At 44.0% G+C, this 26,203-nt stretch overlaps 1 protein-coding gene across 1 annotated transcript; it reads left to right on the forward strand.

Annotated features, from left to right (window-relative positions):
* Positions 1-8,275: 8,275 nt before the first annotated feature.
* On the forward strand, positions 8,276-14,638 carry Krt25 (keratin 25). Its single transcript, XM_038327202.1, has 8 exons — positions 8,276-8,692; positions 9,164-9,246; positions 10,019-10,175; positions 12,669-12,830; positions 12,925-13,050; positions 13,375-13,592; positions 14,132-14,199; positions 14,529-14,638. Exons 1-8 carry the CDS (start codon positions 8,276-8,278, stop codon positions 14,636-14,638), a joined length of 1,341 nt encoding a protein of 446 aa, XP_038183130.1.
* The last annotated feature ends 11,565 nt before the right edge of the window (positions 14,639-26,203 follow it).

A 26,203-nucleotide genomic window follows, 5' to 3' on the forward strand; every position in this document is an offset into this window, starting at 1 on the left:
GGGATTTCTGAAGTTTCTGACCTTTCTCAGGAGAAAAGGCAGGTTATACTCTGGGCTTTTCCTTCCATGTCACCTTAAAGTTCCTATCTGTCAAACCTGCCCCAACACTTTTGTAAGCCTTTCCAGGAAATGAGACAATCTTGGTAGTTTTTGTTTTTATTTTGTGAACCTTTAGCCATCTCTTGAAGAGTTCTTCTACTGCAAATTTTGTTTGTTGGTTTGTTTGTTATTTGTCTGTTTGTTTTTCACAGAGACAGGGTTTCTCTGCGTAGCTCTGTCCTGGAACTCACGCTGTAGATAAGGCTGGCCTTGAACTCACAGAGGTATGCCTGCCTCTGCCTCCCTGAATACTGGAATAAAAGGCATGCACCACCACCTCCTGGAACAAATTATTTTATATATCTTTTTTATTTTTAATTTCCACAGCTGCTTCCCATACGACCAGACCCAGGGTGGACTAAGGAAATGCTGTCCTTCACTTCACGGTCACAATTGCCTCAATAAACGTAAAAAGCAGAAAGGACACCAGCCCTGACCTTGAATCCCAAATCCCAGTTAACTGTTCAGTGACTTATTTGGCCTTCTAGGGGGTACAGAAGTTAATATATCCTATGATCGTTAGGGTCTATTCACTCTTCTGATGCTTAGATGAATGATCCAGGAAAGTTCTCAAATGTAAACCTAACTAGCTTTTTCCACTTTATAATGTATGTATCTTTTTCCCCAACCCCATGGTGATGACTAAGCAAGCCTAGAACTGCCCCCATTCAAGCAAGACAGAGCTTCTAAATCTTACTGGCATCCTCTGAGTACAAAACCATGCCTGACCCTGTGCAGTAGACAACCATTAGCAAAGAAACTCACAACTCAACCAAAGGGCAGAAAATAAACACTCATGCCAGGCAGTCCTCAGTCATAAACGGAATATCTATAGCACATCCCCTCCCTCAAAGCTCAGGAAACATCTCAGGAAAGGGGAAAAGACTCTAAGAGTTAAAGCAATGGAGGACCAGATTGAAACCATGTCTTGTGGACATGACGGGGTCACAACACTCATGAGCTCTTGGCCACTGCCATTGCCCACACAAGATGAACACAACATTGGGCCAATCAACAAACACCAATGAAACAGGGAGGGGCTCACAAGCCCCACCCCTAGCTGAGGCACTACTGACAGTTGATGGCTTCCAGGAAGGAGTAGGAGAGTCAGTTTTCTTTTGGGAGTGTGGCCCCTATTAGGTAGATCATTCTCCAGTGGGTGGCTCCACACCCATGTGTATATGAGAAGCACAAATCAGACAGAGTCAATGGATTATAAAAATGGGAGGGATGTGAAGTTGGGAGGGGGCTGGAGCATGGATCTGGGGGGAGTTATGGGAAGACTAGGGGGTGAATATGATCAAAATACAGTGAGTACATAAATTCCCAAAGAATTAAAAGCAATGAAAACAATATAATAAAAAATAATATTGTGCCTGAAAATCTGACACAACCTTCTTCTTGGGAAGTGCAGCCAGGGTTGAAAAATCACTAGAACATTTAGTTTAAAAAGTTTTTCCACTGTGGCCAAGTAAGGCAGGCAGCAATGCAATAACCCTGGTTCTCCAACATGCATGGCTGGCATCGCTGAAGGCCTTCAACGAACTGGGGTATAGACCACATGGAATTCAAGACATCAGCGCTCACTCTTCTGAGGGTGCATCTCTGTCTTGATCACTGTTTCTTCCAACTCCCATACAGTGTAATTGACTACGACCCAGAGACAATTGCTAAAGACGCTGACATAGCTTGAAGGGGGATGAACCTACAGATCCAAGATGTTGACGTTGCTGATTGTTCCCTTGGCAGGGTCTGTTGTCATGAAATGTCCCCAGCTGTGATGCCCGAAGCCATCATTCCAGGGTGTGAGTTGGATTAAATCAGGTTAGAAGTGCTCCTGAGGCAGACTATAGTGGCAATCGCTTATATTTATCGAGTGTGCTTAAATATACTTTAAATGCATTTGCTGCGCACAACGCCTGTCTGTGCTCTATGCGCTACCATACAGTTCGCAAGCTTCGGGCAAGGGGCTGGAGGTTGAAACACACAGAGACACACAGACAGACAGAGACATGACCTCTAGTCACTGGTAAGAAGCCCTTTATTCAATAGCACCACGGAGGCTCATATACCCAACAGTCAGGTGGGCCAACAGGTGAAAACCTTATCCTCTGATCCTCAAGGCAAGGCAACACGTGCTCGTGAAGCAGAGCCGGTAAACAACTTTGACACAGCCTTTAGTAACTCAAATCAGAAGGAAAGTAAAGATCTCTAGCAGGGAAGAGCAGCTGGAGGCCAGGACTCCAAATGGTCCCAACAGGCATTAACCAATTTCATCTTCTTTTTTTAAAGTTCCATGTTTTATCTTCAGTTTATATATGAGAGTTTATATATATATTATACATGTATATATGTATAATATGTATATATATATTAATATATATATTCAAAGAGCTTAAGGAATTTCCCAAAGGCTGCACAGCTGATATATAGTGGGACGTAGATTCAAATGCAAATCTCCTCCTCACCCAGGGTGAGCAGAGGCATTGCACTTATCTCTAGAGGGGAAGAACTGATAGAATGAGCATATATTCAAAGAGAATTCGTTCATCATCTCACACAGTGCAGTCAGGGTGGTCCAGCTATGGCAGTCTTCACGCTGAAGAGGGTAAGAACTCAGTAACTACTTAGTCCAAGAGACTGGATGTCTCAGCAGTCCCAATCGGCTGCTGACAGTGCAGGAATCCCAGAGGGCCACTGGTCTTCAACGGAGCTGGGTTCTGATCTCAGCAAAGGATGATGACAGCAGGAGGAGCAAAAGCTGCAGGAGCAACAGGAGAGATGCACAGGCGAGCAAGAGGCAAAGGCGAGCAGGCAAAACAGCAACAGCTTTCCCCCTCAGACACTCTTCTACCTAGACTACTGCTGGGATGAGTTGGAAGGATTTCCCCTCTCAAGTAATCCTTCCAGGAAATACCCTTGCAGACTCGCTCAGAGGCAGGTCTCTTGGTCGACTCCAATTGAGTTGACAAGCCAAGATTAAATATCACAGTCCTAATGTGCAAAATAGAATCAGCATAGGAATTTCACGTTCTATTTTCTCAGTAAGAATCTTCTGCCACCAAGGGAGACCACAAACAGGCAGGTTCTTCCATGCTTAAGCAAAAGAGACCTCGAGTCCCACCCCCACAGTGACACACTTCCTCCAGCAAGGCCATACCTACTCCAGCAGAGCTATTCCTCCGGATAGCACCACTCCAGTTTGTTGGGTCCAGGGAGGTCACGCAAAGATGAGAACACCACCAAGTCTTATAAACCAGAAGCAAACTTTATTCCAGAAACCGGATCCTAGGAAAACCAAAAGCAAACTTAAAAATAAAAAAATAAAAATAAAAGTAAAAAACACCGCGGGGCACAGAAGCTTATCAGCTAGCTGAGACCACAGCCAGAGATGGTGTTTGTTAGGCTGTGGCAAAAGGCCAGTTTCTGAACCCACTTTTTATAGTAGGGGCACCAAGCATTAGCTCTGAACAAAGGAATTTCTACGATCTTGCCCCAACCCGTGGGTCAGTCAGCGGAGACCCTGAAGAGGGGAGTAAGTTCTAATGTCAATGGCAGCCATCATGAAATATGTTTTAGGGGAGATTACAGTGAAAGTCACTAATTGCAAGAAAACAGATGTCTTTAGCAATTAGTCAGAAAAAGGGACTGCCAGTAATACTAGAAGGTTAATAAATTAGGATTAACTGGTTCTTAGGCTGTGAATTTATAAAATAGTGGAAAGCTTTTCACACTATCTCAAGGTAAAACTCAGATACTGACTGCTATACTTAACAACCACCATTATCAGAGCTCATTAATTAAACCATTGTATTTGTCCACTGTCTCCTGGTACCTCCAGGCAATGGATACTAAAGCCCCATGCCTCTCCTTAATGGTGCCAGTTTTCCATAACAGAGACAGTGCCTAACCCAGAGGTCAGTATCTCTGTCTCCTAAAGGTTAACTCAGGTCACACCTGTCATTTATCAGGGATGGCCAGGACACTACTCTCAATTTACAGGGAGAAGCTCTGCCAGCTGTAAAATGAAATGACCTAAACTTCCCAAGCTTCCCAAGCATCCGAGAAAATAGCTCACTGTGAATGAGTGATCCTTGATCTGCTGAGAAAGCTGCTGATAGTCTGTTCTCATTCTCCTACACTTACAACTTTATATATTTTTATTTCTACATTCTTATTTTTGGAATCTACATTTTTATTTTCTTATTCTTGGACTCTTCACAGTTAGGGGCCATTTTCTTTCAAACGACCACACTGTCAACAATACAGACTATTGCCATCACACTTGGTTGTCCACCAGAACTTGATGATAAGGACCTTGTAATATTGAGTTGCAAGTGTCATTTCCAGCCTGCCAAGGGCTTTGAGCTTGGACTCCAACTCCCAGCCTGCCAAGCACTGACCCCAAGAGAGTATTTAAGCTCACACAGAAAAGAGGTTTTGGGTTTGCCTATGTGCTCCCTCTGTCTTTTCCTCGCCATGCCCTCCCAGCCATCCAGGAGTGTGCCATCTATTAAACACGGGCATTTAATATGGTTTAATCTGCTCTGATTGGAGTTCTTTTGTGTTGGTGGAGTGGCTCATCTTAAGATTTTTCCTAACAGACCTATGGCTAAAGACAACACACACGTTGGCTCTATGATATGGAGAAGTCACAGTAATGATCGCTCAGAACGTGCCCTCCCTCCTGACTAGCTCTCGGCACTGGAAAATGCTATGCAGGCTTCTGGGGCAAAATAATGATAATAAATAATAACAATAATAGCAATAATAGCAACGATGATAATCAGTCATCTTACTTAGCGGTGAACCCTGTGAAACACTCATTGTGAGTGCGGGAATTGAGAAGTACATGTTCTTAATCACTAAGCCCTCACATATGCCCATTACTGCTATTCTTTTATAAACCCTCCATAGGGTTAGGGATGGCTCTGGGGGTGAATTGCTTGCTGTGCAAACATGAGGACCAAAGTTTAAATTCCCAGCTCCCAGGTAAAAGTAAGACTTGGCAACTAGTCTGCCATCCCAGGGCTGGGGTAGAGAGATGGGAGAATCCTAAGGACCTGATGAACAGTCAGTCTAGATAAAATGGTGAACTCCAGGTTCAGTGAGTGATCCTATCTCAAAAGCTAAAGTGGGGTGGGTGGCAAGACAGCTCAGTGGTTAAAGCACTTGCCACGCCAGTCTGAGGACCCGAGCTCAGTCCTTAGAATCCAAATAAAGGTAGGAGGAGAAAAGCTACGCTCCATAGTTGCCCGTGACTCCATACACATCCTGTGGAATACACACATATCATAAATACATTAAAATGTATTTATGCACATGATACAGGTAGGAACAATAGAAGAAGTTGGCCTCTGGCATGTACACATACATGTGGTCCTATAATACCTTATCAAAACCTGTTGGAACTAATACATGAATTCAGTAAAGTTGTAGAAAACAATATCCACAAGTGAGAATCAGCGGCATTTCTATCTCAGGAATCATAAAGCATCACAGAACAAAGCAATCCGTCTACCACAGAACAAAAATACCTAAGGGAAAAGCGTAGTGCGGGAAGTAAAGGATCATTACACTAATAACTCCCCAAATGAGGAGTGGCTGCAGACCCTTGGCAGCTTGGGGGAGGGCAGGAGTTCGGGGAGGGGGAGGCAGGAGTTTGGAGGGGCTGCAGACCCTTGGCGGCTTCCAGGGAGAGAGAGTTCATCTTCTTTTGAGGGTGTGACTCCTGGTAGGTTATACAATAGGCAATCTATTCACAGACATGCTCCTGGGAGTATATGAGCAGTGTAAATTGTAGCCAAGGGGTTATTTTTTTAAAGAGAATACAAAATTGGGAAAGTAGGGTGTGAGGTGAGGTTGTGGGGTTAAATATCAAAATACATTATATAAAATTCCCAAAATAATAAATAAATACATTTTAAAACATTACAGAAGAAATTAAAAAATTAAATGTAAATGTATCTCATGTTCATGGATAAGAATTGAAATGACTAAAATATTTATATACAGAGTCAATAAAAACCTCTATTAAAACTAAGTACACCTTTTCACAGAGTTAGAAAAAAACAGTCTTAAACTTCATGTGGAACCACAGATTGTCTTGAACAGTTAGAAGAGAGAATGACATGGCAGGCATCAATCCACTTGATCTCAAAACTCATACCAATGTCAGTAATTTAAAATATCATGTACCAACACAAAAGCACACCAGCAACATGGTGGAAGAAGAGAGACCAGAAGTAAACCCACACATTTACAATCAATTTATTCTTTTAAAATCCCCAAACTACACACTGGGCAGTGTCTTCAGTTGATAATGTGGGGGAAATGGAGAGAAAATGAAGACTTCGGGCCCTCACCTTACCTATATACAAAAATCAACATGAAATGGATTTAACTGCTAAAAATATGGCCTGAAAATTAAGGTTACTAGAGAAAAACATAAGAAAAAACATCCTAACATGTCTGGGTAAACTTTTTAAAGATATATTTTATTTTTAATTTATATGTGCATGTGTATATATGTGTGTGTGTATAAGTGTGTGTGTATGTGTGTGTGCCACATATGTGTGTGTATGTGAATGCCCATGGATGCCAAAAGAAGGCATCAGATCCCCTGAAGTTGGAGTTGTAGGTGGTTGTGAGTTGCCTGATGTGGGTACTGGAAACTAAACTTAAGTCCTCTAGAAATATGGCAAATGCTAAAAGGGGAGGGGGGAGAGGGTAGGAAGAAAAGAAAAAAAACTAAATACAGTCATCAAATGCAACATTAGAAACATGGAACTATAAAATCCTAAAAAGCTTCCTCAGAACAAAAAACAAAAAGCAACAACAACAAAAAAGAGTAAAAAACTGACCAGCACACTGAGGGAACGTTGCGAACCCAGTCTCTAATAAGATTGTTAGTATTCAAAGTATATAAAGAACTTGGCTAAATAACAAGAAAACAGCCTGGTTTAAAAGACATTCCTTTAAAGAAACTGTCAGTGGGTCTTTGAAGAGATATTCAGCCTCAATAATCACATGGAAGGACAGGGGGAAATGTTGGTCAGGGGCATAAAATTTCAGTTAGGAGAAATAAGTTCAGAAGAGGCATTACACAATTAGGTGACTACATTAATAACAACGCATGCTCTGCTTGAAAATTGCTGAGTCTATTCTAAGTGTCTCACTGCAGAAATATGTGAGAGAATGAATATGTTAATTAGCTAGACTCAGTCATTCCACCGTGTGTGCGTAACGAAACATCATACCCTATACATGCGCCTAGGTATGTGTCATTCAAACTTCATTTGCATGTGGGCTTTTCATACTTAGGGTTTTCAACTAATATATATGAACCCACACCCAATGAATAGTTACCATCCATGGCTTTTACCTGAGCTAAATAAATCACGTAAAAATGAAACTCTTCCTTCGAAGTTGGCTCCAAATTTTGTGGGGTTAGGAAATTAATTGATGTCCTTCCAAGCTCCCACAAAACATAACAGCAATTAGAGGTGTGTTCCTAATTACCAAAATGGGTGAGCAGAGGAGACAACTGTGCTCACTCATAAGTGTCAACAAAGCATGTTGCACGTGTCAGCAGAATGGCAGCTAATTTCCCATCAGACACCGTGACAAGAGGACTTCGGAACAAATGGGTGAACCACAGCCTCATGGTTGAAGGGGCGAGGAGGGGAATCGTGCCCACCGCTCTTCTCAAGCAATGTAGAAAGGATTGGAACGAAGAAGTGGAGTCTCAGACACATCAAAAGCTGCCTTGGTGAGATAACCCAGAACCCCCATGCCAGATTCCTGTTCCGTGACGGAGCCCCAAGCGTTATCTACTCAGGCTAGAAGAGAACTATGACTCACTGGTAATTTTAAATTGTAATAATGAACCTGACATTACTCCACCCGGATCCATTTCTCAGATAAACACCAACCTAGGGGCAACTGTCCTTCTACGGAGACGAGTCCGGCAAAGTTAGTTATTAATTAGAAAAAATCATCCAATTATGTTAACTTGCTGAGGCTGGCAAGCCAAAGCTTTACTCTATGTAGGCAGAATTTCGTAGAACACCCTTGAGAAATTGTCTATAAAAAGGCAAACAAAGCCATCAGGGTCAGAAGGCACTCCATTCTGACTTTGAAGAACGCAGCTCTGTGACCCGCTTGCCCCAGGATCATGTCTCTCCGTCTTTCCAGTGGATCCAGGAGGTCCTATGCCCGTCCCAGCACAGGATCAATCAGGGGAACCAGCTTTGGGGCTGGGAATGCTTGTGGCATAGGAGGCATTGGAAGTGGCTTCTCCTGCGCCTTTGGGAGCAGTTCTACAGGAGGAAACACGGGGGTGGCCAACTCCTGTGCTGGCTTCACCGTGAATGAGGGGGGCCTTCTCTCTGGCAATGAGAAGGTGACCATGCAGAACCTCAACGACCGCCTGGCCTCCTACCTGGAGAATGTACAAGCACTGCAAGAGGCCAACGCTGACCTGGAGCAGAAGATCAAGAGCTGGTATGAAAAATTTGGACCAGGCTCCTGTCGGGGTCTCGATCATGACTATAGTAGATATTTCCCGATCATTGATGACCTTAAAAACCAGGTAAGAAATTATATTTTTGCAGTCACATTATGTAGTTTACTATGTGAATTTCTCTTTACTGAAAAAGACCTGCTACATCTTTATTTGTGGTTATTCTAGTGACATATTACTTTACCAAGTAATAGTCAGGAAATAGTCAGGAAGTAGATTCGAATGTTTAACCGCCTGTTTAAAATGCCCTCGATGATAGCCCCATATTTTTTGTTTGTTTTATTTTGGTCTTTCAAGACAGGGTTTCTCTGTGTAGCCCTGGCTAGCCTGGAATTCTCTCTGTAGACCAGGCTAGCCTTAAACTTACGGAGCTCCGCGTGCCTCTGCCTCCCCAGTATTGGGGTTAAAGGCGTGCGCTACCTACTTAATTTTTATCACTGGCATTTTCTAACACTAAAATAAAAATAATAATAATAATAACCCCTTGCCTTTTTAACTATTTGATAAATTTTTTTAAAAAATCACACCCCTGGTTTCCAGATCATCACTTCGACCACCAGCAACGCCAATGCTGTTCTGCAGATTGACAACGCCCGGCTGACAGCTGATGACTTCAGACTCAAGTAAGTTGTCCCAGAGTGAAGGGAATTCGTGCGGCCTTAATTCAAACTTCTTTTTAATCGCTCCATCAGAAACTAGCCTCTCTCATTCCAACATAGAACACTTATTCCTATCCTCAGTGAAGCTATGGTTACCTGAACAAAGTCAAGCCAATAAGATCAGTCAGCATCCCAGCAGGCAGCGCTGACTGGACTCTAGGATAAAAAAAAAAAGAGAGAGCCAGGCGGTGGTGGCCCACGCCTTTAATCCCAGCACTCGGGAGGCAGAGGCAGATGGATCTCTGTGAGTTCGAGGCCAGCCTGGTCTACAAGAGCTAGTTCCAGGTCAGGCTCCAAAGCCACAGAGAAACTCTGTCTCGAAAAACCAAAAAAAAAAAAAAAAAAAAAAAAAAAAAAAAAAACTGGAAATGGGAGGGGCCATGTTGGGAGTTACCCAAGGGGAGTGGAAGTAGGGAGCTCAGGACAGGGTGGGTATGACCAAGACACATCTTAAATTCTTTTAGAAAAGAAAAGAAAGTGAATGCTATCACTTTTCTATACCTTGGCTAGTTTTAGTGATTGTTTATAAAACTAGTGCCCAATAACCTACTTCTTTTTTTTGTCAAACATCTCTCACATGTTTAAAAAAAAATGGTAAGTGTACAATAAACTTCGAGAAAGTCACAAAAGTGATCAAATTTGCCACTTCAGAAGTCCCGAGTTTGGAGTGTACCCATGATTGGTGACCGTCTCCAACTGTGTGACTAACTGGAAAACATCACTGGCACTTTTGAAGGTACGAAAATGAGCTGGCTCTCCACCAGAGCGTAGAGGCTGATGTCAACGGGCTGCGCAGAGTTCTGGATGAAATAACCCTGTGCAGAACTGACCTGGAGATTCAGTATGAAACCCTGAGTGAGGAGCTCACTTACCTCAAGAAGAACCACAAAGAGGTAAGAGCGGGCAGGCGGGCTCTGCTTCTCCACACTGCCCGCAGCAGATAATGCCCCCACTGGCCCTCACAGGCAGGCAATGGGTCTGAGGCTCTTTGTCAAACCCACAGGAAGCCAGCTCGTCTTTGCAGGTGTTGAGTGGCCTGTATATAGTCACTCTTAGTCTTGTGCCCACTTTCCCATGGCTGGGCGGAAAAACCCTGCTTTCCAGACTGCTTCTAAGATCAGTGGCTGACTATCATTATAGCTGTTAAGTGGTCTACTTAGACAATTATACCTAATTAGACAAAATGAATGTGCTTTGAAAGCCATTCTACAAAAACTGGATCTTAATTTCTATGTAACAGTAGCGCACATTAACTTCTGACAGACAGTATATAGTCATAATATTAAGACCCTTTTAAATAATATTTGCATTAATTCTTTCTTTGAAACTTTCAAGTAATAGATGTTGATCATAATCACCCTTCCTCCCCCAACTCCTCCTATAGTCATCCTCTCCACCCCTCACCTCCCTACCCACCCAACTTTGAACTTTCTTCACCTCTCCCCACATCGAGTCCAGTTTGCATGGCTTAACTACTCTTGGAAATGGGGCCCGCCCTGGAGTGAGGTCACTCCCAGGGGTCACATTGTTAGAGAAAACTGACTCCCCCACTCCCAGCAGCTATCAAATGCCAATTGTGTGGAGGATTTTATGCCCAACTCCCCCGTTCCTTGCTTGGATTTTGTCTGGCTTGAACCTGTGCGGGTCTGGCAGATGCTGTCACAACCGCCATGAATTTGTACATGCAGCTGCCCTATTGTGTCCAGAAATCACGGCTTCCTTGGCACTGTGCACCACCTCCGAGTCTTCCAATCTTTCCACCCCCTCTTCCACAATGATCCCTAAGCCTTGAGGGGAGGTGTGTGGTATACAGCTCCCATTTAACACTTCAAAGATATTCTTACTAGACACCGTGATAGATATGAACCAGCACGTAGTATCCTGAAGTGCTCACTTGATCACGAAGCCACTGTTTTTACACTCCATATTTTCTGTTCTAATAAAAGGGGATGGGGTGCCTTTAAGTTATTTTGGTATTTTTTTAAATGGTCGAAGATATCCACAGTTAAGACAAATGCTTAAATCAGGAGCTAGTCGCGAGGCTAGCTCGTGAACAAACTGCTGGCATTACAGCATTCATTTGGCACGGTGAGTTCACGTGTGGTTATTATAATCCACGGCAGTTACTCAAAAAACTGTTCCTAAGTCAGGAGCAATTGGCTTTTTAAAAATACTCTGCTTAAGGATGGGCCCACAGATACACAAGTTTTCCTTTGTTTTTAATCTTTTTTTTTTTAAGCTGGGGAAGTTTTCACTCAGCTCTGCGGTCTTTAAAGCCACCTGCAGAGACAGAGATGGTACAGTGAATTCACAGCAGGAAGGAACTAATCTAAGGACCAACCCGGGATTGGCTTCCTGGAGGAAAGAAAGCTGCCCTGATCTAGGAGCGAGGAGGAAAGTCTTGGCAGCAGACAGCGGGCCTGTGCTGTTTTAGTTTGTACTGGCTTGGCAGGGACACCTGCTGTCCATGTACTTAGAATGGAGTTAGACAATAGCACCCCGTTCAAACAGAAGACTGTGTCGTCTTTGACAGCAGCCCAGATTCCTGCTGTCACGATGACAGGAATCATGAGAACCAGCACTCACATGTCAAACAATATTGCAAAGCCACGGTGTTATTATCAATCCTTCCTCTGCTCTTAACACCACCCAGAGAAGGGTTTTTTTTTTAATTACTTTCAGTTTTCAGATTAATCGCAGTTTCCCCAAATTAACACAGCTACGACCCACCAGAACCAGAAATCACACAGGGATATGTGTGACTCAAACGTCCAAAAGAGCACTGTAACCACTGTGTAAACTTAACAGCTGGATCTTTCCTTGCCTACACACACACACACACACACACACACACACACACACACATGCGTGAGCGTACACATTTATTTATCTATATCATCAATTAACTCAACCATTTGACTACACTCAGGCTGTGTTCAGGGTGTAGTTGAGTTGAGAAAGCATTCAAGGTGATCTCTTACTGCTTGAAGAAGACAGACAAAAGGGTGCATATTTAAACAATCCAAGTAAGAGTCAGAGGACTGTTCTTTTAAGGGGTTTAAGGACTTGTATTTGTGAAGGAACCAAGATTTATTCTGAGTACCAGAGCTAAACAGAGGCCCTCAGCCCAAGGAGCAGGGTTAGACGCACAACAATAAAGGGCTCTGGAGCCTTTAAGATTTCTTCCTGAATGAAGCAGGCTACTCTGTGATGGATATCTTCACCAGTCTTGAGAGGTAAGCCAAGTGGATGGGAGCTATACAATATGGAAGGGTGGTCACTGCAGAGGCAAGGACGGACACCAGGATGAGAACTCTCCCAAAGTTAAGCTTCTAGACTCCCTGAAAGTTCCACTGGACTTCAGCTCAATGCCTCTCTGCCACCAGGAAATGCAGGCTCTGCAGTGCGCAGCGGGAGGCAACGTGAACGTGGAGATGAACGCAGCCCCGGGTGTGGATCTCACTGTCTTACTGAACAACATGCGAGCCGAGTACGAGGCCCTGGCTGAGCAGAACCGCAGGGACGCAGAGGCCTGGTTCCAGGAAAAGGTAACTCTCGCCTGACCCAGTCCCTATGGTCCCTATGCGTTTTAGTACTGTTGCCAAGCTAAGATCTGTCTGTCCCTCTTGGTTGACATTTCAGAGCGCTTCGCTGCAGCAGCAGATCACCGAGGATGTGGGCGCCACCACCTCAGCCAGGAACGAGCTGACTGAAATGAAGCGCACGCTCCAAACCCTGGAAATTGAACTTCAGTCTCTCCTAGCCACGGTATATATGGAAAGAGTTTGTTTTAAATTTCCACCCACTGGCTTAAAAACCTCACTTGCTGCAGAAAAGATGTTCACATATGCTTTCGTTTTGTTTTTTGACCTTTTTTGTTTGGTTTGGTTTTGTTTTTTGAGATAGGATTTCATGTGTGACTCTGCCTGTCCTGAGACTCACTTTGTAGACTAGGTTAGCCTGGAACTGGGGGGGATCTACTACCTGCCTCTGCCTCCCGACTGCTGGCATTAAAGGCACGCACGTAACCGGCACTTGGCTGACGAGCACGTCTGTGCATCTTTTTCAATGGCTCTGTATTCTTCTCGATAGAAACACTCGCTGGAGTGCTCCCTGACCGAGACCGAGGGCAACTACTGCACACAGCTGGCTCAGATCCAGGCTCAGATCAGCGCCCTGGAGGAGCAGCTGCACCAGGTCAGGACCGAGACTGAGGGCCAGAAGCTGGAATATGAGCAGCTGCTGAACGTCAAGGCCCACCTGGAGAAGGAGATCGAGACCTACTGCCTCCTCATAGGAGGAGATGAAGGGTAGGTGAAGGGATTTACGTGGGAAAAGCCATATGCAAACCACCCTCCATGTCCGCTTTTTCCATGGCAGTGGGTTCCAACATCCACACAGGAAAACCGCACAAAGGAAGTACTGCATTGGTGCTGGGCACGCCCAGGCTCCCTCTTGCTTGTGCCCTGAACCTTAAAGAACAGCAGATACTTGTACACCATTTGCACTAGAGTCAGCATGGCAAATGACCCTGAGATCCAAGACAGAGGAGACCGTGTGTAGGTTCTCTGTAAATACAATGCCATCCATTGACTCTGAATCCATTGCAGTCATAGAACCTAGCTCCCCTGGTTGCTGGGAGATGGCCATCCCGAAATGCACTTAATTAGATCTGCGCTGAAACTGTGCCCATGAACAAACGCGACTGCCATGGGCAATGTCAAAGGACAGTGGTTTCCACTGTCACCCACTGAATACGTTCTCCAAAGAGCAAAAGAAGTTCTCATACTGGGGTGGGCCTACAACAGAACAGATCTCTCCATGTCACTCTCTTGTGATGTTTTCACAGGGCTTGTAAGTCTGCCAGTTACAAGTCGAAAGATTATGGATCTGGAAATGCCGGCAATCAAATCAAAGGTAACGAAGCTAAAATTCCTTTGTTATGTCAGCCTACCTTATGTCCAGTGCCCAGATCATTGCTTTTGGGCTGCCGTAGGACTTAGAGTTAATATCATTGCACGCTAGGTGTCTAACTTTAGACCCGTGTGCTTATTTTAAAGTCAAATGTCACCATGATTTGGCCCTAACCAAGTGGTCAAAAGTCACCAAAACTGAATCGTGTCTGTGCTTTCTACCTACTCCGGTCTACATTGCGGGGACAGGGGAGGGAATCTTATTCCTTTCTGTAACTTCTTGTTCGTTTCCTTCTGGCTGTCTAAAGTCCTCTTTTAACTTGGATTTTTCAGATTCAGCCAAAGCCATTGTGGTTAAGAAAGTTCTAGAGGAGGTGGACCAGCGCAGCAAAATCCTTACCACCAGGCTCCACTCCCTGGAAGAGAAATCTCAAAGCAATTAACAAAGAACATAAGCAAAGGAGAAAAAAAGAAAACCTCGGAGGAGATGAGGTGTGAACTACGTCTGGGAAGTGAGCAAGCCTATGAAGAATGTCTGTCCTACTGCCTTCTGTCCCTTTCTCTTTCTGAGCCATCAGCAGCTGAACTCCCCATCCATCTGGAGAGAGGTTGTGTGCAAACGTGAGGGCTCACCCGAGTACCCCACCAAGTATCTCACCGCTGTCTGTTAGCAGCTTTTTACTGTCAATAAACCTCCCTTGAGCAAACTGATCCCTAGTGCTGGTGTTGTCTTATCTTTGAAAGGTTCTTGGCCAAGAATGTGAACACTTAGCGGCTTTGGATTCACGTACAAAGTTTATAAACTAATTAAAAGGTCTTCCCTCTAGGTTTTCACAAGGCTCTCTAGACAAGGTCAGAGAGAATAAACGTACGTCCACTGACAATTAGTCGGCCCCACTTTGACCTGAGAAGCCTACTTCCTGTCAGAACAGGAAAAAGTATTCATGACGCAGTCTTCATTCGATAGCTAGGAATAAAGAAGGTGTTTGTTTAAAATTATTGTAGAGATGAAACAAATCATCATAAAGTGTACTTTAAAGTGACAGAGACTATCAAGAAGTGTAATTTAGCTCAATTTCAATATCATTGTCTTTGTGAGTATAGTAAAACAATATTCCAAATATAAGAGAGATTAGAGCAAAAGTTGGCTTAGAACTCAAATTATACTAATAGAACCTTCCATTTGTGGTTTTGCCATTGTTCTTTATTAGCCTAAATCGATATTATTTTATAATGTGCTGAGTGATGACATTCTCATGCTTGTGTGTGGTGTATTTTGGTCATATCCATCTCCCAGTACACTCTCTTGTTCCCTCCACTCCTTGAATCCCAATGAGTCCTCCTTCTATTTTCATGAAGTGCGTGCATGTGTGTGTGTGTGGTTGTGTGGTTGTGTGTGTGTGTGTGTGTGTGTGTGTGTGTGTTCCAATGAGTTTCATCATTAAGGTTGCTTACAAGCAAGTCATTATCTTACCAATAAATACCACACTGAAGAAAATACCTCTCTCTCCCCCAGCAACTATTAACTGCTTAAAATCCTCAGGAGTAGATGGGGCCTCTCATCCATTTGTCTCTTAAGGTTATATCATAGCAAATACTTATAACTCTTCACCCCCTAAAAATAGAAGCATGTTAGTCGGAGGTGTTGACTGTTTGAACATTGCAGCACAATGCTGTCATCTGCAAGTGTGTTGGGCTGTATTCAAACTATCCTCAGACACATGGGGCATGGGCCACAGGCTAGTCACGCCTGTTAGACGAACTGTAAACTTGATAGCCTTGCATCAGATCTAGTCCCTTATACTTAGCTGAACCCGGTATCTCTGTAGCCGAATTATCTATGTTGTAATCCATGTGGGAAATTTTACTTTGGAGCGCTATGTGGAACATCAAACAGAAAAGATGATGACATCTTTTAAGAGCGCTGTAATTACCCCTGAATTGCTTTTGTGATCATCTGATGCGATCTTAGCTAGAGGCCACTAAAGCCAGAATACCGGGTTACGTGAAAAGAAAACATTGTGATCGCAGAGAAAATCCCACTTCAAAAAATATCTCATGATAGTCAAAAAATGCTGAAAGCAACCCGCGTCCCTTTTCCCTGCCCTCCCACGTCCCTCTTCTCACCCTCCATCCAATCTTCTATCACTGGCTACACCAATGCCCCAAACACAAACCTGCACTCAACTATATATTTATTGTTACAAATCTATGTACCCCAAAATGGAAATATTTAATATACGTAAATAAATTATGCATGGCAGCCTGCTGAAAAAGCTTTACCATCTCCTGAGAGATTTCTGAATGTCTCTTTCCATCTCCTTTGGTGCCATTGCTCTCTAGCTTGATATCAGCCCTTGAAAAGTATTTATACCATAGAAATTGGCAAACACGACAAATAGGACTTCTGTCTCCCTTTAACACACATGTGCACACAAATCTCAGCCTTCTTGACACTCTCCAGTGGGTTTCTACAGCACACGACACAAGCCTTAAACATCTTTCAGGTCTTCTTATTTGACAGTTAGTGATTGCTTACCTTGAGAACACAGTGTGATAGGTTTTATCTTCCTGGCTATATAAAAAGGCACGCTTGCTTCAGGGCCAGCAAGACAGTTCAGTGAGTAAAGGGGCTTGCCGCTAAGCCTAATAACCTGAGTTCAATTCCTGAGTGCCACATGGCAGGAGAGAACCAAATTGAACCTGTGGCACATGAGGGCAAATACACGCACTTATGAGCATACACACAAAATAAAATTGAAAAAATAGAATTTAAAAGAATTTAGAGTAGTTTTTTTGGTTTTGTTTTTTTGGGGGGGGGGGGTGGTTTTTTGAGACAGGGTTTCTCTGTAGCTTTGGAGCCTGTCCTGGAACTTTGTAGGCCAGACTGGTCCAGAACTCAGAGACCCTCCTATCTCTGCCTCCCGAGTGCTGGGTAGAGTTAGAATTTTTATGTGCTTGCAATCTCCTAGAAGATTGTATATGACGTGTGACACATGACTGTTTAATGTTTATTGGCTAATAAAACTGTTGTCTTGGGCTAGAGAGATTGCTCAGTGGGTAGGGACACTGGTTGCTCTTCCAGAACTGGGGTTCAGTTCCCAGCCCCTACTTGGTAACTCACAATTGCCTATAACTCCAGTCCAAGGAAATCCAACTCCTTCTCCTGGCCTCCAAGGGCACCATCCCTGCAGTCAAAAAAGCCATACACATAAAATGATAAAAAAAAATTCAAAAAGAAATTTTAAAACCAAAGTGAAATGTCACTTAAATGCACACTTCATTGTCACTGAATGCAATCACAGCATCCTGTGACCAACTTTACAGCCTAGTTCCAAACCATTTTCTTCACCATAAGGGAAGCAAGCCTCTGCCACTAATCAGTTCACACTTCAGTCCCCAGCCGTACCTCAGCCCTAGAAGGAAGCAGTCTGCTTTTGGTTCCTGTGGAGGTCGGGGGTATTCACAATAACTAAGAGTTGAAAACAACCCGAGCTGCCGTAGTGAATGAATGACAATACCAGATAAAGTGGGGTGTTATTCTGCCATGACGTCTATGAGGAATGTAACCAAAAACAGTGTGTGTGCGCTGCTAATTGTTTTGGCAGAATTTCTCCTTGTCAAAGATCATGGATGTCGCTTTGGGGACTGAAGATTTTATACATCCAGCTCTTGTAGAGAGACATCCACACATGTGTCGGATGCAAATGCGCTGCCACACTGTGGTCTTCAAAGCAATCAAGGGCCCTGCGTGACTGGGAGGTGCTCTGATGCTTCAAAACTACCTGAGAAGATGAAAGCAAGGCCCAGAGAGGCGAAAGGGACAGATGTGGCTGAGAACAGCTGTCAGGGAGCAAGGCTCAGCCCAGAGAGCTGGAGAGCTTTCTATTGGCAGGAAGAAATGAAAGCAGCAGCTGGATATGTGGCTCAGACCTGGAGGTCCAATGATGTGGGAGAGTCTTCTGTTTGAGTTGATTTCATTGGTTAATGAAGAAACTGCCTGGCCCATTTGATTAGCCAGCCCTTAGATGGGTGGAGTAGACAGAACAGAATGCTGGGACTGTCCAGGGAGGCCCAAAGATGATGGCTTTCAGAGAGTTAAAAATTACAACCCTTTTTTATTATTATTATTTTAAAGGTAAACACCCCTAGTGGCTAACTTCCCTAATTATTTTTAAGTGAGAAAGGACCAAATGGTTACCGTATCTCCAGTATATCATTAAAACAAAGGCCCAGGCAGGGCAAGACGGCTCAGCTTGTGAGGGTGTGTGCTGCTTAGCCTGGTGACTCAAGTTTGATCCCTTGAAACCTCTTGGTGGAGAGAATCAACTCTGCAGAGTTGTCCTCTAACCTCCACCTATGCTATATGGCATGCACACTTGCACACACACGCACACATACACACACACATACACACACACACACACACACACACACACACCCGTTTTTAAAAAGTCCTCAGTTTAGCTGGGAAGTGGTGACACAGTCCTTTAATTCCAGCACTTGGGAGGCAGAGGCAGGAGGATCTCTGTGAGTTCGAGGCCAGCCTGGTCTACAGAGCTAGTTCCAGGACAGGCTCCAAAGCCACAGAGAAACCTTGTCTTGAAAAACCAAAAAATTAAAAAAATTTTAAAAAGTCCTCAGTTTAAGGGAGAGTCATATTGTCCAAGAGTAGCTTGATGATGATGATGATGATGATGATATTGTTGAGGCAGGATCTTACTATGTGGCTCTGGCTGACCTGGAGGACCAGGCCAGTCTCTAGTCCACAGGCCTGCCTCTGCCTCCTGAGCGCTGGATTAAAGGCATGCGCCACCACACCTTGATTTGTAAATGTTTTTATTTTCCACACTTCACACTTCCTGTATGTCAGCCATTGCTCCTGTCCTTACAGATTAAATGTATGGATGCCTTATGGTAGCCCTACAAAGCTGGGACTGGTGTATTTTATAGACACCAGTCCAGAAACATTAAGACACTTCCTCATGGTCACAAAGCTAGCCAAAAGCTAAGTAATTTAGGAAACAGAGAAGCAAAAATACAGCTCCAGGATTTTCAGGGGTCACACCGTGATCACCTTTTGGAAACTGAAGATATTTCCCACGGACACAATTATATAAAGTTATGATGTTCCATAACAGCCTACTTAAACCACATGGTGCTGAGCTGAAATTCTATAGCGCCGTGGAAGTGCTGTTTATGCCCACATTGGGTACCTGTCTCAGAAGTGCTCGGTGATGTTCGTTGAGTTTGCCACAGAACAGACCCCCATTAGGAGTTAGCTCTCTAGAACGGTTTGGAGCACACAGAAACAGGGATGCAAACCTACATAGCCTCCTCTTCCCCATTCCCCACACTGGTCTCAGCAGTTGGTAGTGAACGGAATTTCAACAGGACGGCAAATGTCATTCACAGCGAGTGACAGAGTGGGTCTTGGGTTCAGCAGCAGGAGAAGAGCAGGAAAGCTTGGCAGTGGAGACCTGTGACTTGCTGCTGGGTCAGGGGATAGGGCAGCAAGTGTGGGGCAGCAGGTGTGGAGTTAGGAAGTAGGGTGGCAAGGGGAGCCTCTGGGGCCAGCCCTGCAGAAACTGGGTCTCTAACTAGGGCAGTTGTTGGTCAGCAAGAGCAGATAGCAAACTGGCCATCTGCATCCAAGAAACAACATCTAGGTTAACGCGGTGAGTCACCTTTTCTTATGTGGGGGAAGGGGTGGGTTGCTTTTCTGACACTTTCTCAATATTGTGAAAATACAAGCAAGAAGTCTTCCTGTGAGTGTATAAAACACTACAAAAAATGCACACTCACCTTTTAAGAGTGGGGCTCTACGGCAGGCAAGTACGGAGACAGTTTAGTGCTCTGAGCACTAACTTGGTTCAGGGTAACAGTAGCGTAAGTTCCCCAGCCTGAGCAACAATCAAATTTAGATAGTTTCCCTTCTAGCCATTTCTGAGAAACATCTCTCCAGGAAGGCTACGTGACAGGGACTGAGAAGGGGGGTGGGGCTGAAGAGGGAATTAATGTTATTTCCGGTCACACCGAGATGACAGAAATGCGAGAAAGCAAACTTTCAAATACCTCAGTTCTTTAAAACGAGAATATTTACACAGGAACTGGGGAGACAGCTCAGTCAGTGAATTGCTTGGCACACACGTGTGCAAAGACCTGGGCTCAGATCTGCTAGGCCCACATAAAAGGCAGGGCATGGCAGCACAATTGCAATCCCAGCATGGGTGGTGTGGGAAGTCCTTCTGTATATGTGTTGCTTGTATTGGCTAATGAATAAAGAAGCTGCTTTCAGCCAATGGCTTAAACAGAATATAGCAAGGCTGGAAGAGGAGAGAGAGAGAGAGAGAGAGAGAGAGAGAGAAAGAGAGAGAGAGAGAGAGAGAGAGAGAGAGAGAGAGCAGGCGGAGTCAAGGAGATGCCATGTAGCCACCGGAGGGGAAAGATGCAAGCTGTCAGCTAGAACCTTGCAGGCAGGCCGCAAGCCTCATGGTAAAATATAAAATAATGGAAATGGGTTAATACTAGATGTAAGAGCTAGCTAGCAATACGCTTAAGCTATTGGCCAAGCAGTGATTTAAATAATAAGGTTTCTGAGTGATTATTTCTGGTCTGGGCAGCTGGGAACGAACAAGCAGCCTTTTACAACTGGGGAAGTAGAAACTAGAGGCCCTGGCCTTGCTGACCACCTCGAGAGCACCAGGTTCCATGAGAAAATCTGTCTCAAAAAAATAAGGGGGGTGACCAGATGGTGGTGGCACACACCTTTAATCCAGGCACTCAGGAGGCAGAGGCAGGTGGACATATGTGAGTATGAGGCCAGCCTGGTCTATAAGCAAGTTCCAAGACATCCAGGGCTACACAGAGAAACCCTGTCTCAAAAAAGCAAGAACCAAAAATTAATTAATTAAGAGTAAGGTGGAGAGAGATCAAGGAAAACACTTCTGGTCCCCACACACCCACCTTCGTGTGTGTTTATCCATACACACAAACATATACATTCATATACCACACATACATACAAGCACACACATGAAGAGAATGTTTATGTTTTAGGGATGATGGGGCATGAAGGGCAAGAAGATAGACTTGTATCAACAGAAGGTAGTGATATTTCATTTGTTTTTAATAAATAAAGCTGGCCTGAAGATCAGAGAGTGAAACAGCTGCCCTGGTCAGCCTTACAGGCCAGGCAGCGGTGACACACATCTTTAATCCCAGTAGGCACACTAGTTTGCCATAGAAACCGGGTAGTAGTGATGCACGCCTTTAATCCCAGCTCTCGAGAGGACTATAAGACGGGAGGAAACAGCTCTCACAGTCTCATTCTGAAGATTCCTGGAGGCAGGATCACCATTTTCAAACTAAGGAAGAGCTAAGAGCCATGGCTGGCTGCTTTGCTTTTCTGGCTTTCAGGCTGAACCCCAGAATCTGTCTCTGGGTTTTTATTAATCATGCTACAACAGAATATGTAACAGGAGAACAAAATTAAAAGGAAACATTTAAACCTTCAGGGAAAAATAGTAGCAAGTAGTCCAACACCAAGGAAACTCTATCTCGCCAGAAAACAAAGTCCAGATTAGGGATGCAGTGTTAAACCATCTTGATAAGATCTAGCTGGACCACTCCTGGGCACAGGCTCAAATGACTGTGACTGCCTATGGCAGAGAAACCCACACAGGCATGTTTATTGTGACACACTTTACAATAGCAAGGTCATGGTGATAGAGTCTAGATCAGCGGCTCTCAACCTTCCTAATGCTAATGCTGTGAAGCTATAACACAGCTCCTGGTGCTGTGCTGACCCCCAACCATAAAGTGATTTTCATTGCTACCTCATAACTGCAATTTTGCTACTGTTACAAATCATAATGTAAGTATCTGTGTTTTCCAATGGCCTAAGGCAAACCCTGTGAAAGAGTCAGCCAAAGAGACTCACATGTTGAGAACCTCTGGTCTGGGGCGGGGGGGGGGGGGTTGATTGGGTTTGTTTTCTCTTCCAGTTAAAGAACTAAAAGACAAGAAAAATCTGAACAGCAACAACAAAACCTCAAACACCACAGACAGCAGCAGACAGAATCAACAGTTAAGAAAGGTGTTTATTGGCGATGAGGAAACACACACAGCAGGCATACAGAGAAAAAAAACAAAGCAGAGAGGAGCCTTGGAAAGCCAAAACTCCAGGGCTCTTCTGGAGGACTGGGGGGGTGGGGGGTCTCTAAAGTCACTGTGGAGGTTTCCTCCCCTAATTTAGGGTTGGTCAGTGTGAAGAAAGCAAGCATGGTTGAGTGGCCCAGAACTGTTTGTGTGACAAGGGCTCAGCAGGCCTTGAACTTGTTGCGCCTGTCCATCATCAGAGAGCCTGCTGGTGGGAGACAAAAGCAGCCTACATTTTTAAGCCGACAGGCTTTTGTCTCAAGTCAGGAGGGTGAGGAAGGAAATTCATCTTCTTTATGGTGGCCCCTCTCCCTGTCTGTCTGCCTACCAGTGTGTCTGTCTAACTCCTAGGCTATCAATGGAATCAGCACAGATGCCCAGCAATGGAAGGATTGACAGTGAAGTGTGCCATCTACATACAGTACAGCATTATTTGGCCATAAAGGTTGCTACTGTGTCCTTTGCAGGAGAATGGATGGAATCACACATCGACACCAAGCCACGTCAGCTCGACTCATTGAAGACAAGCATCGAGTGTTTTCTTTCATTGGTGGAATCAAAAAGTAGGGAGAAGGGCTGAGAGGATGGCTCAATATAGGTAAAAATGCTTGTCACAGAAGCCTGAGGGTGTAAGTTCAAATCTCCAGAACCCACATGAAGCAGAAGGTGGTGGCACACATTTGTAATCTTGGCACTCCTGTCTGAAAGAAAACAGGATGGAAGGTGAACACCAACACCCAAGGTCTGATTGCCACATATACTGTGAGCACTGGAACCCACACTTGTTGATGCTGACACATACACACACACACACACACACACACACACACACACACACCACTAACAAAGGTAAGCTGTTAAGACATGAAAGTATGCTGGGCGGTGGTGGTGCACACTTTTAATCCCAGTTCTCAGGAGGCAGAGGCAGGCGGATCTCTGTGAGTTCGAGCCCAGCCTGGTCTACAGTGCAAGTTCCAGGACAGGCTCCAAAGCTACACAGAGAAACCAAACAAAACCAAACAACAACAAAAAAAACCCATAAAAGTAGAAGAGAACCAGCAGGAGAGGAAAGGGAGAAAGAGTAAAAGTTGGGAATTGAGGGTATTAAATGAAAGTAAACATATATTAGTTTAATATATAGTATATATATACACACACAAAATGGAAATGCCATCATGAAATCCACTATTTTAAATGATTAATAGACATTAATTTTTAACAAAAAAAAAGTCTTAGTTGCAGCTTGGCCCCACCTGCTGTCTGAAAAATATAATTACATTAACGAGTCATCTCTAGGGTTGAGTGCAGAATGAAAACCAAGAAATTATCTCTGCAGGTCTAAATTTCTTACAGTACCCTAAGACATGAAGGGTTCTCATTGCTCTTGTCATATGTGGCCAATAGACAAACTGAACTCCTCAGTAAGTGAGCTGGAGAACAGATCTATAAGCCAGTGGTATCAGGATCAGAGAGGGATGCTCAGGAACAATTCATGGACTAGGAATGACCATGAGGCACTACACATTACTGCACACCCAGCATGGCTAAGAAACGAAGCAAGACAAGTTAAAATAAGAGATGCCATTTTCAGTATCAAACAATCCCTATGTGTTTAATAACAGTAAATACCCATTTTATCAAGAGAATATAGAGAAGACCCCAACACCTTGCCTCATGGAGGGTGAACTGGCAACATCATCAGGAGAACAACCTAGCAACAGGCTCCACATATTTCCCTAGAGCCAACGGTTGCCCTTCTAGGAATCTGTCCTTACCCAATCAATTATTAATGGCTACCTATTCTTCCCAGCTGCTTTATCATACGGAAACCTGAGCCACAATATATCTATTGACCAACAGCGAGTAGGTACACTCAGAAAACACCAGTCAAATTCCATCTCAGGACCATCATGCAGCCACTGAGAATATCCAAGCTCATTCATCAACGTGAGAAAGATAGTAGCCATTCACTGAGAAATGAAAAGCAGGGACCCAGTATGACCCTGCTTTGTAAGAAAACAGTTATATACATGTTACACACATGCTCATAAAAATCAAAAACATTACGCAGCAATGTCTTCCCAACAGTGAGTCTTTTTATGTACTGAAAATAGGAGGAAGACGAGCTGGGTGAGCTGCTTGCCAGTCAGCCTCTCTGGGAAGCAGGATTCTACCTCAACCTTTGAACCTTGTGTTCTTTAGCAGGACAGAGATTTAGATAAGTTCTCTTAGTAGCTTTGAGGGAACAGAATTTCCTCAGGCTGCAGCTGGTAGCGGCGGAGCTGGAGTTGCTGACTGGGAGAGCCAGAGTTTAAATGGCAGCAACCATTGAAAAAGAAGACAATTTTAAATGAGTCATACCATATTTGTCTTTTTTGGGTCTGGGTTTCATCTCTCATTATGATTCTTTTCTAGTTGTATCCATTTGCTTGTAAATTTCATGATGTTATTTTTTTAAGCAGCTGAGTAATACTCCATTGTGTAAATGTACCACATTTTCTTTATCCATTCTTCTCTTGCGGGCCATCTAGGTCGTTTCCAGTTTCTGGCTATTATGAATAAAGCTGCAGTAATCATGGTTGAGCAAGTAGCCAAGCGGTAGGATGGAGCGTCCTTTGGGTATATGTCTAAGAGTGGTGTAGCTGGGTAAATCGATTCCCAGCTTCCTGAGGAACTGCCATACTGATTTCCATAGTGACCGTAGAGGTCTGATGCTGTGGAATCTTAGTGTAAGATGTGTTACATCCGTTTCTGCTGTGGAATATTTCTTTAACGCTGCAAAGATGTGCTGCACGCTTTGTGTTGCATTTGTTTAACTGTGAAGCTGTGTTACTTTGCCTGCCTAAAACACCTGATTGGTCTCATAAAGAGTTAAATGGCCAATAGCTAGGCAGGAGAAAGGATAGGCGGGGCTGACGTGCAGAGAGAAGAAATAGAAGGAGAAATCTAAGGAGCAAGAGCAAGGAGGTGAAAAAAGGAGAGGAGGATGCCAAGGGCTGATGTGGGACTCCTCTCTGTATGCTGTGAATATGTTTTATTACCACTGGTTAATAAAGAAGCTGCTTTGAGCCTATGGCAGAGCAGAATAAAGCCAGGCATGAAATCCAGAGATATAGAGAGAAAGTAGGCAGAGTCAGGGAGATGCCATGTAGCCACCGAAAGAGACAGATGCTGGAACCTTACTGGTAAACCACGAGACTTGTGGCAATACATAAAATAATAGAAATGGGTTGGTTTAAGATCTAAGAGTTAATAAGAAGCTTAAGCTAATAGGTCAAGCAGTATCGCAATTAATATAGTTTCTGAGTGATTATTTCGGGTCTGGGAAGCTGGGAAACAAACAAGCAGCCTGGGATTACAAGCGGCCAGCCACACAGTCACCCGGCCAGCCAGGGAGTAAAAAGGAAAGAAAGATATAGACTAAAGAAAGGTAAAACGCCCAGAGGCAAAATGTAGTTAAAAAGAAACAGAATAATTTAAGTTAAAAAAGCTGGCTAGGCAGAACCTGGAAATACCTAAATGCCCCTTGACCAAAGACTAGATAAGGAAAATGTGGTACATTTACACAATGGAGTACTACACAGCAGAAAAAAATAACGACAGCTTGAATTTTGCAGGCAAATGGATGGAGCTAGAAAACATCATTTTGAGTGAGGTAACCCAGACCCAGACAGACAATTAACACTTGTACTCACTCATAAGTGGTTTTTAAACATAAATCAAAGAAAACCAGCCTACAAACCACAATCCCAGAGAACCTAGACAACAATGAGGACCCTAAGAGAGTCATACATAGATCTAATCTACATGGAAAGTAGAAAAAGACAAGATCTCCTGAGTAAATTGGA

The sequence above is a fragment of the Arvicola amphibius genome, chromosome 4 (assembly GCF_903992535.2).
Source record: "Arvicola amphibius chromosome 4, mArvAmp1.2, whole genome shotgun sequence".
Taxonomy (NCBI): Eukaryota; Metazoa; Chordata; class Mammalia; order Rodentia; family Cricetidae; genus Arvicola; species Arvicola amphibius.

Coding starts and splice junctions, on each gene's coding strand:
- Krt25 (XM_038327202.1), top strand. CDS start 8,276: ATGTCTCTCCGTCTTTCCAGTGGATCCAGGAGGTCCTATGCCCGTCCC. Junction 13,593..14,131: donor CTCATAGGAGGAGATGAAGG/GTAGGTGAAGGG, acceptor ATGTTTTCACAG/GGCTTGTAAGTCTGCCAGTT. Junction 14,200..14,528: donor TGCCGGCAATCAAATCAAAG/GTAACGAAGCTA, acceptor TGGATTTTTCAG/ATTCAGCCAAAGCCATTGTG.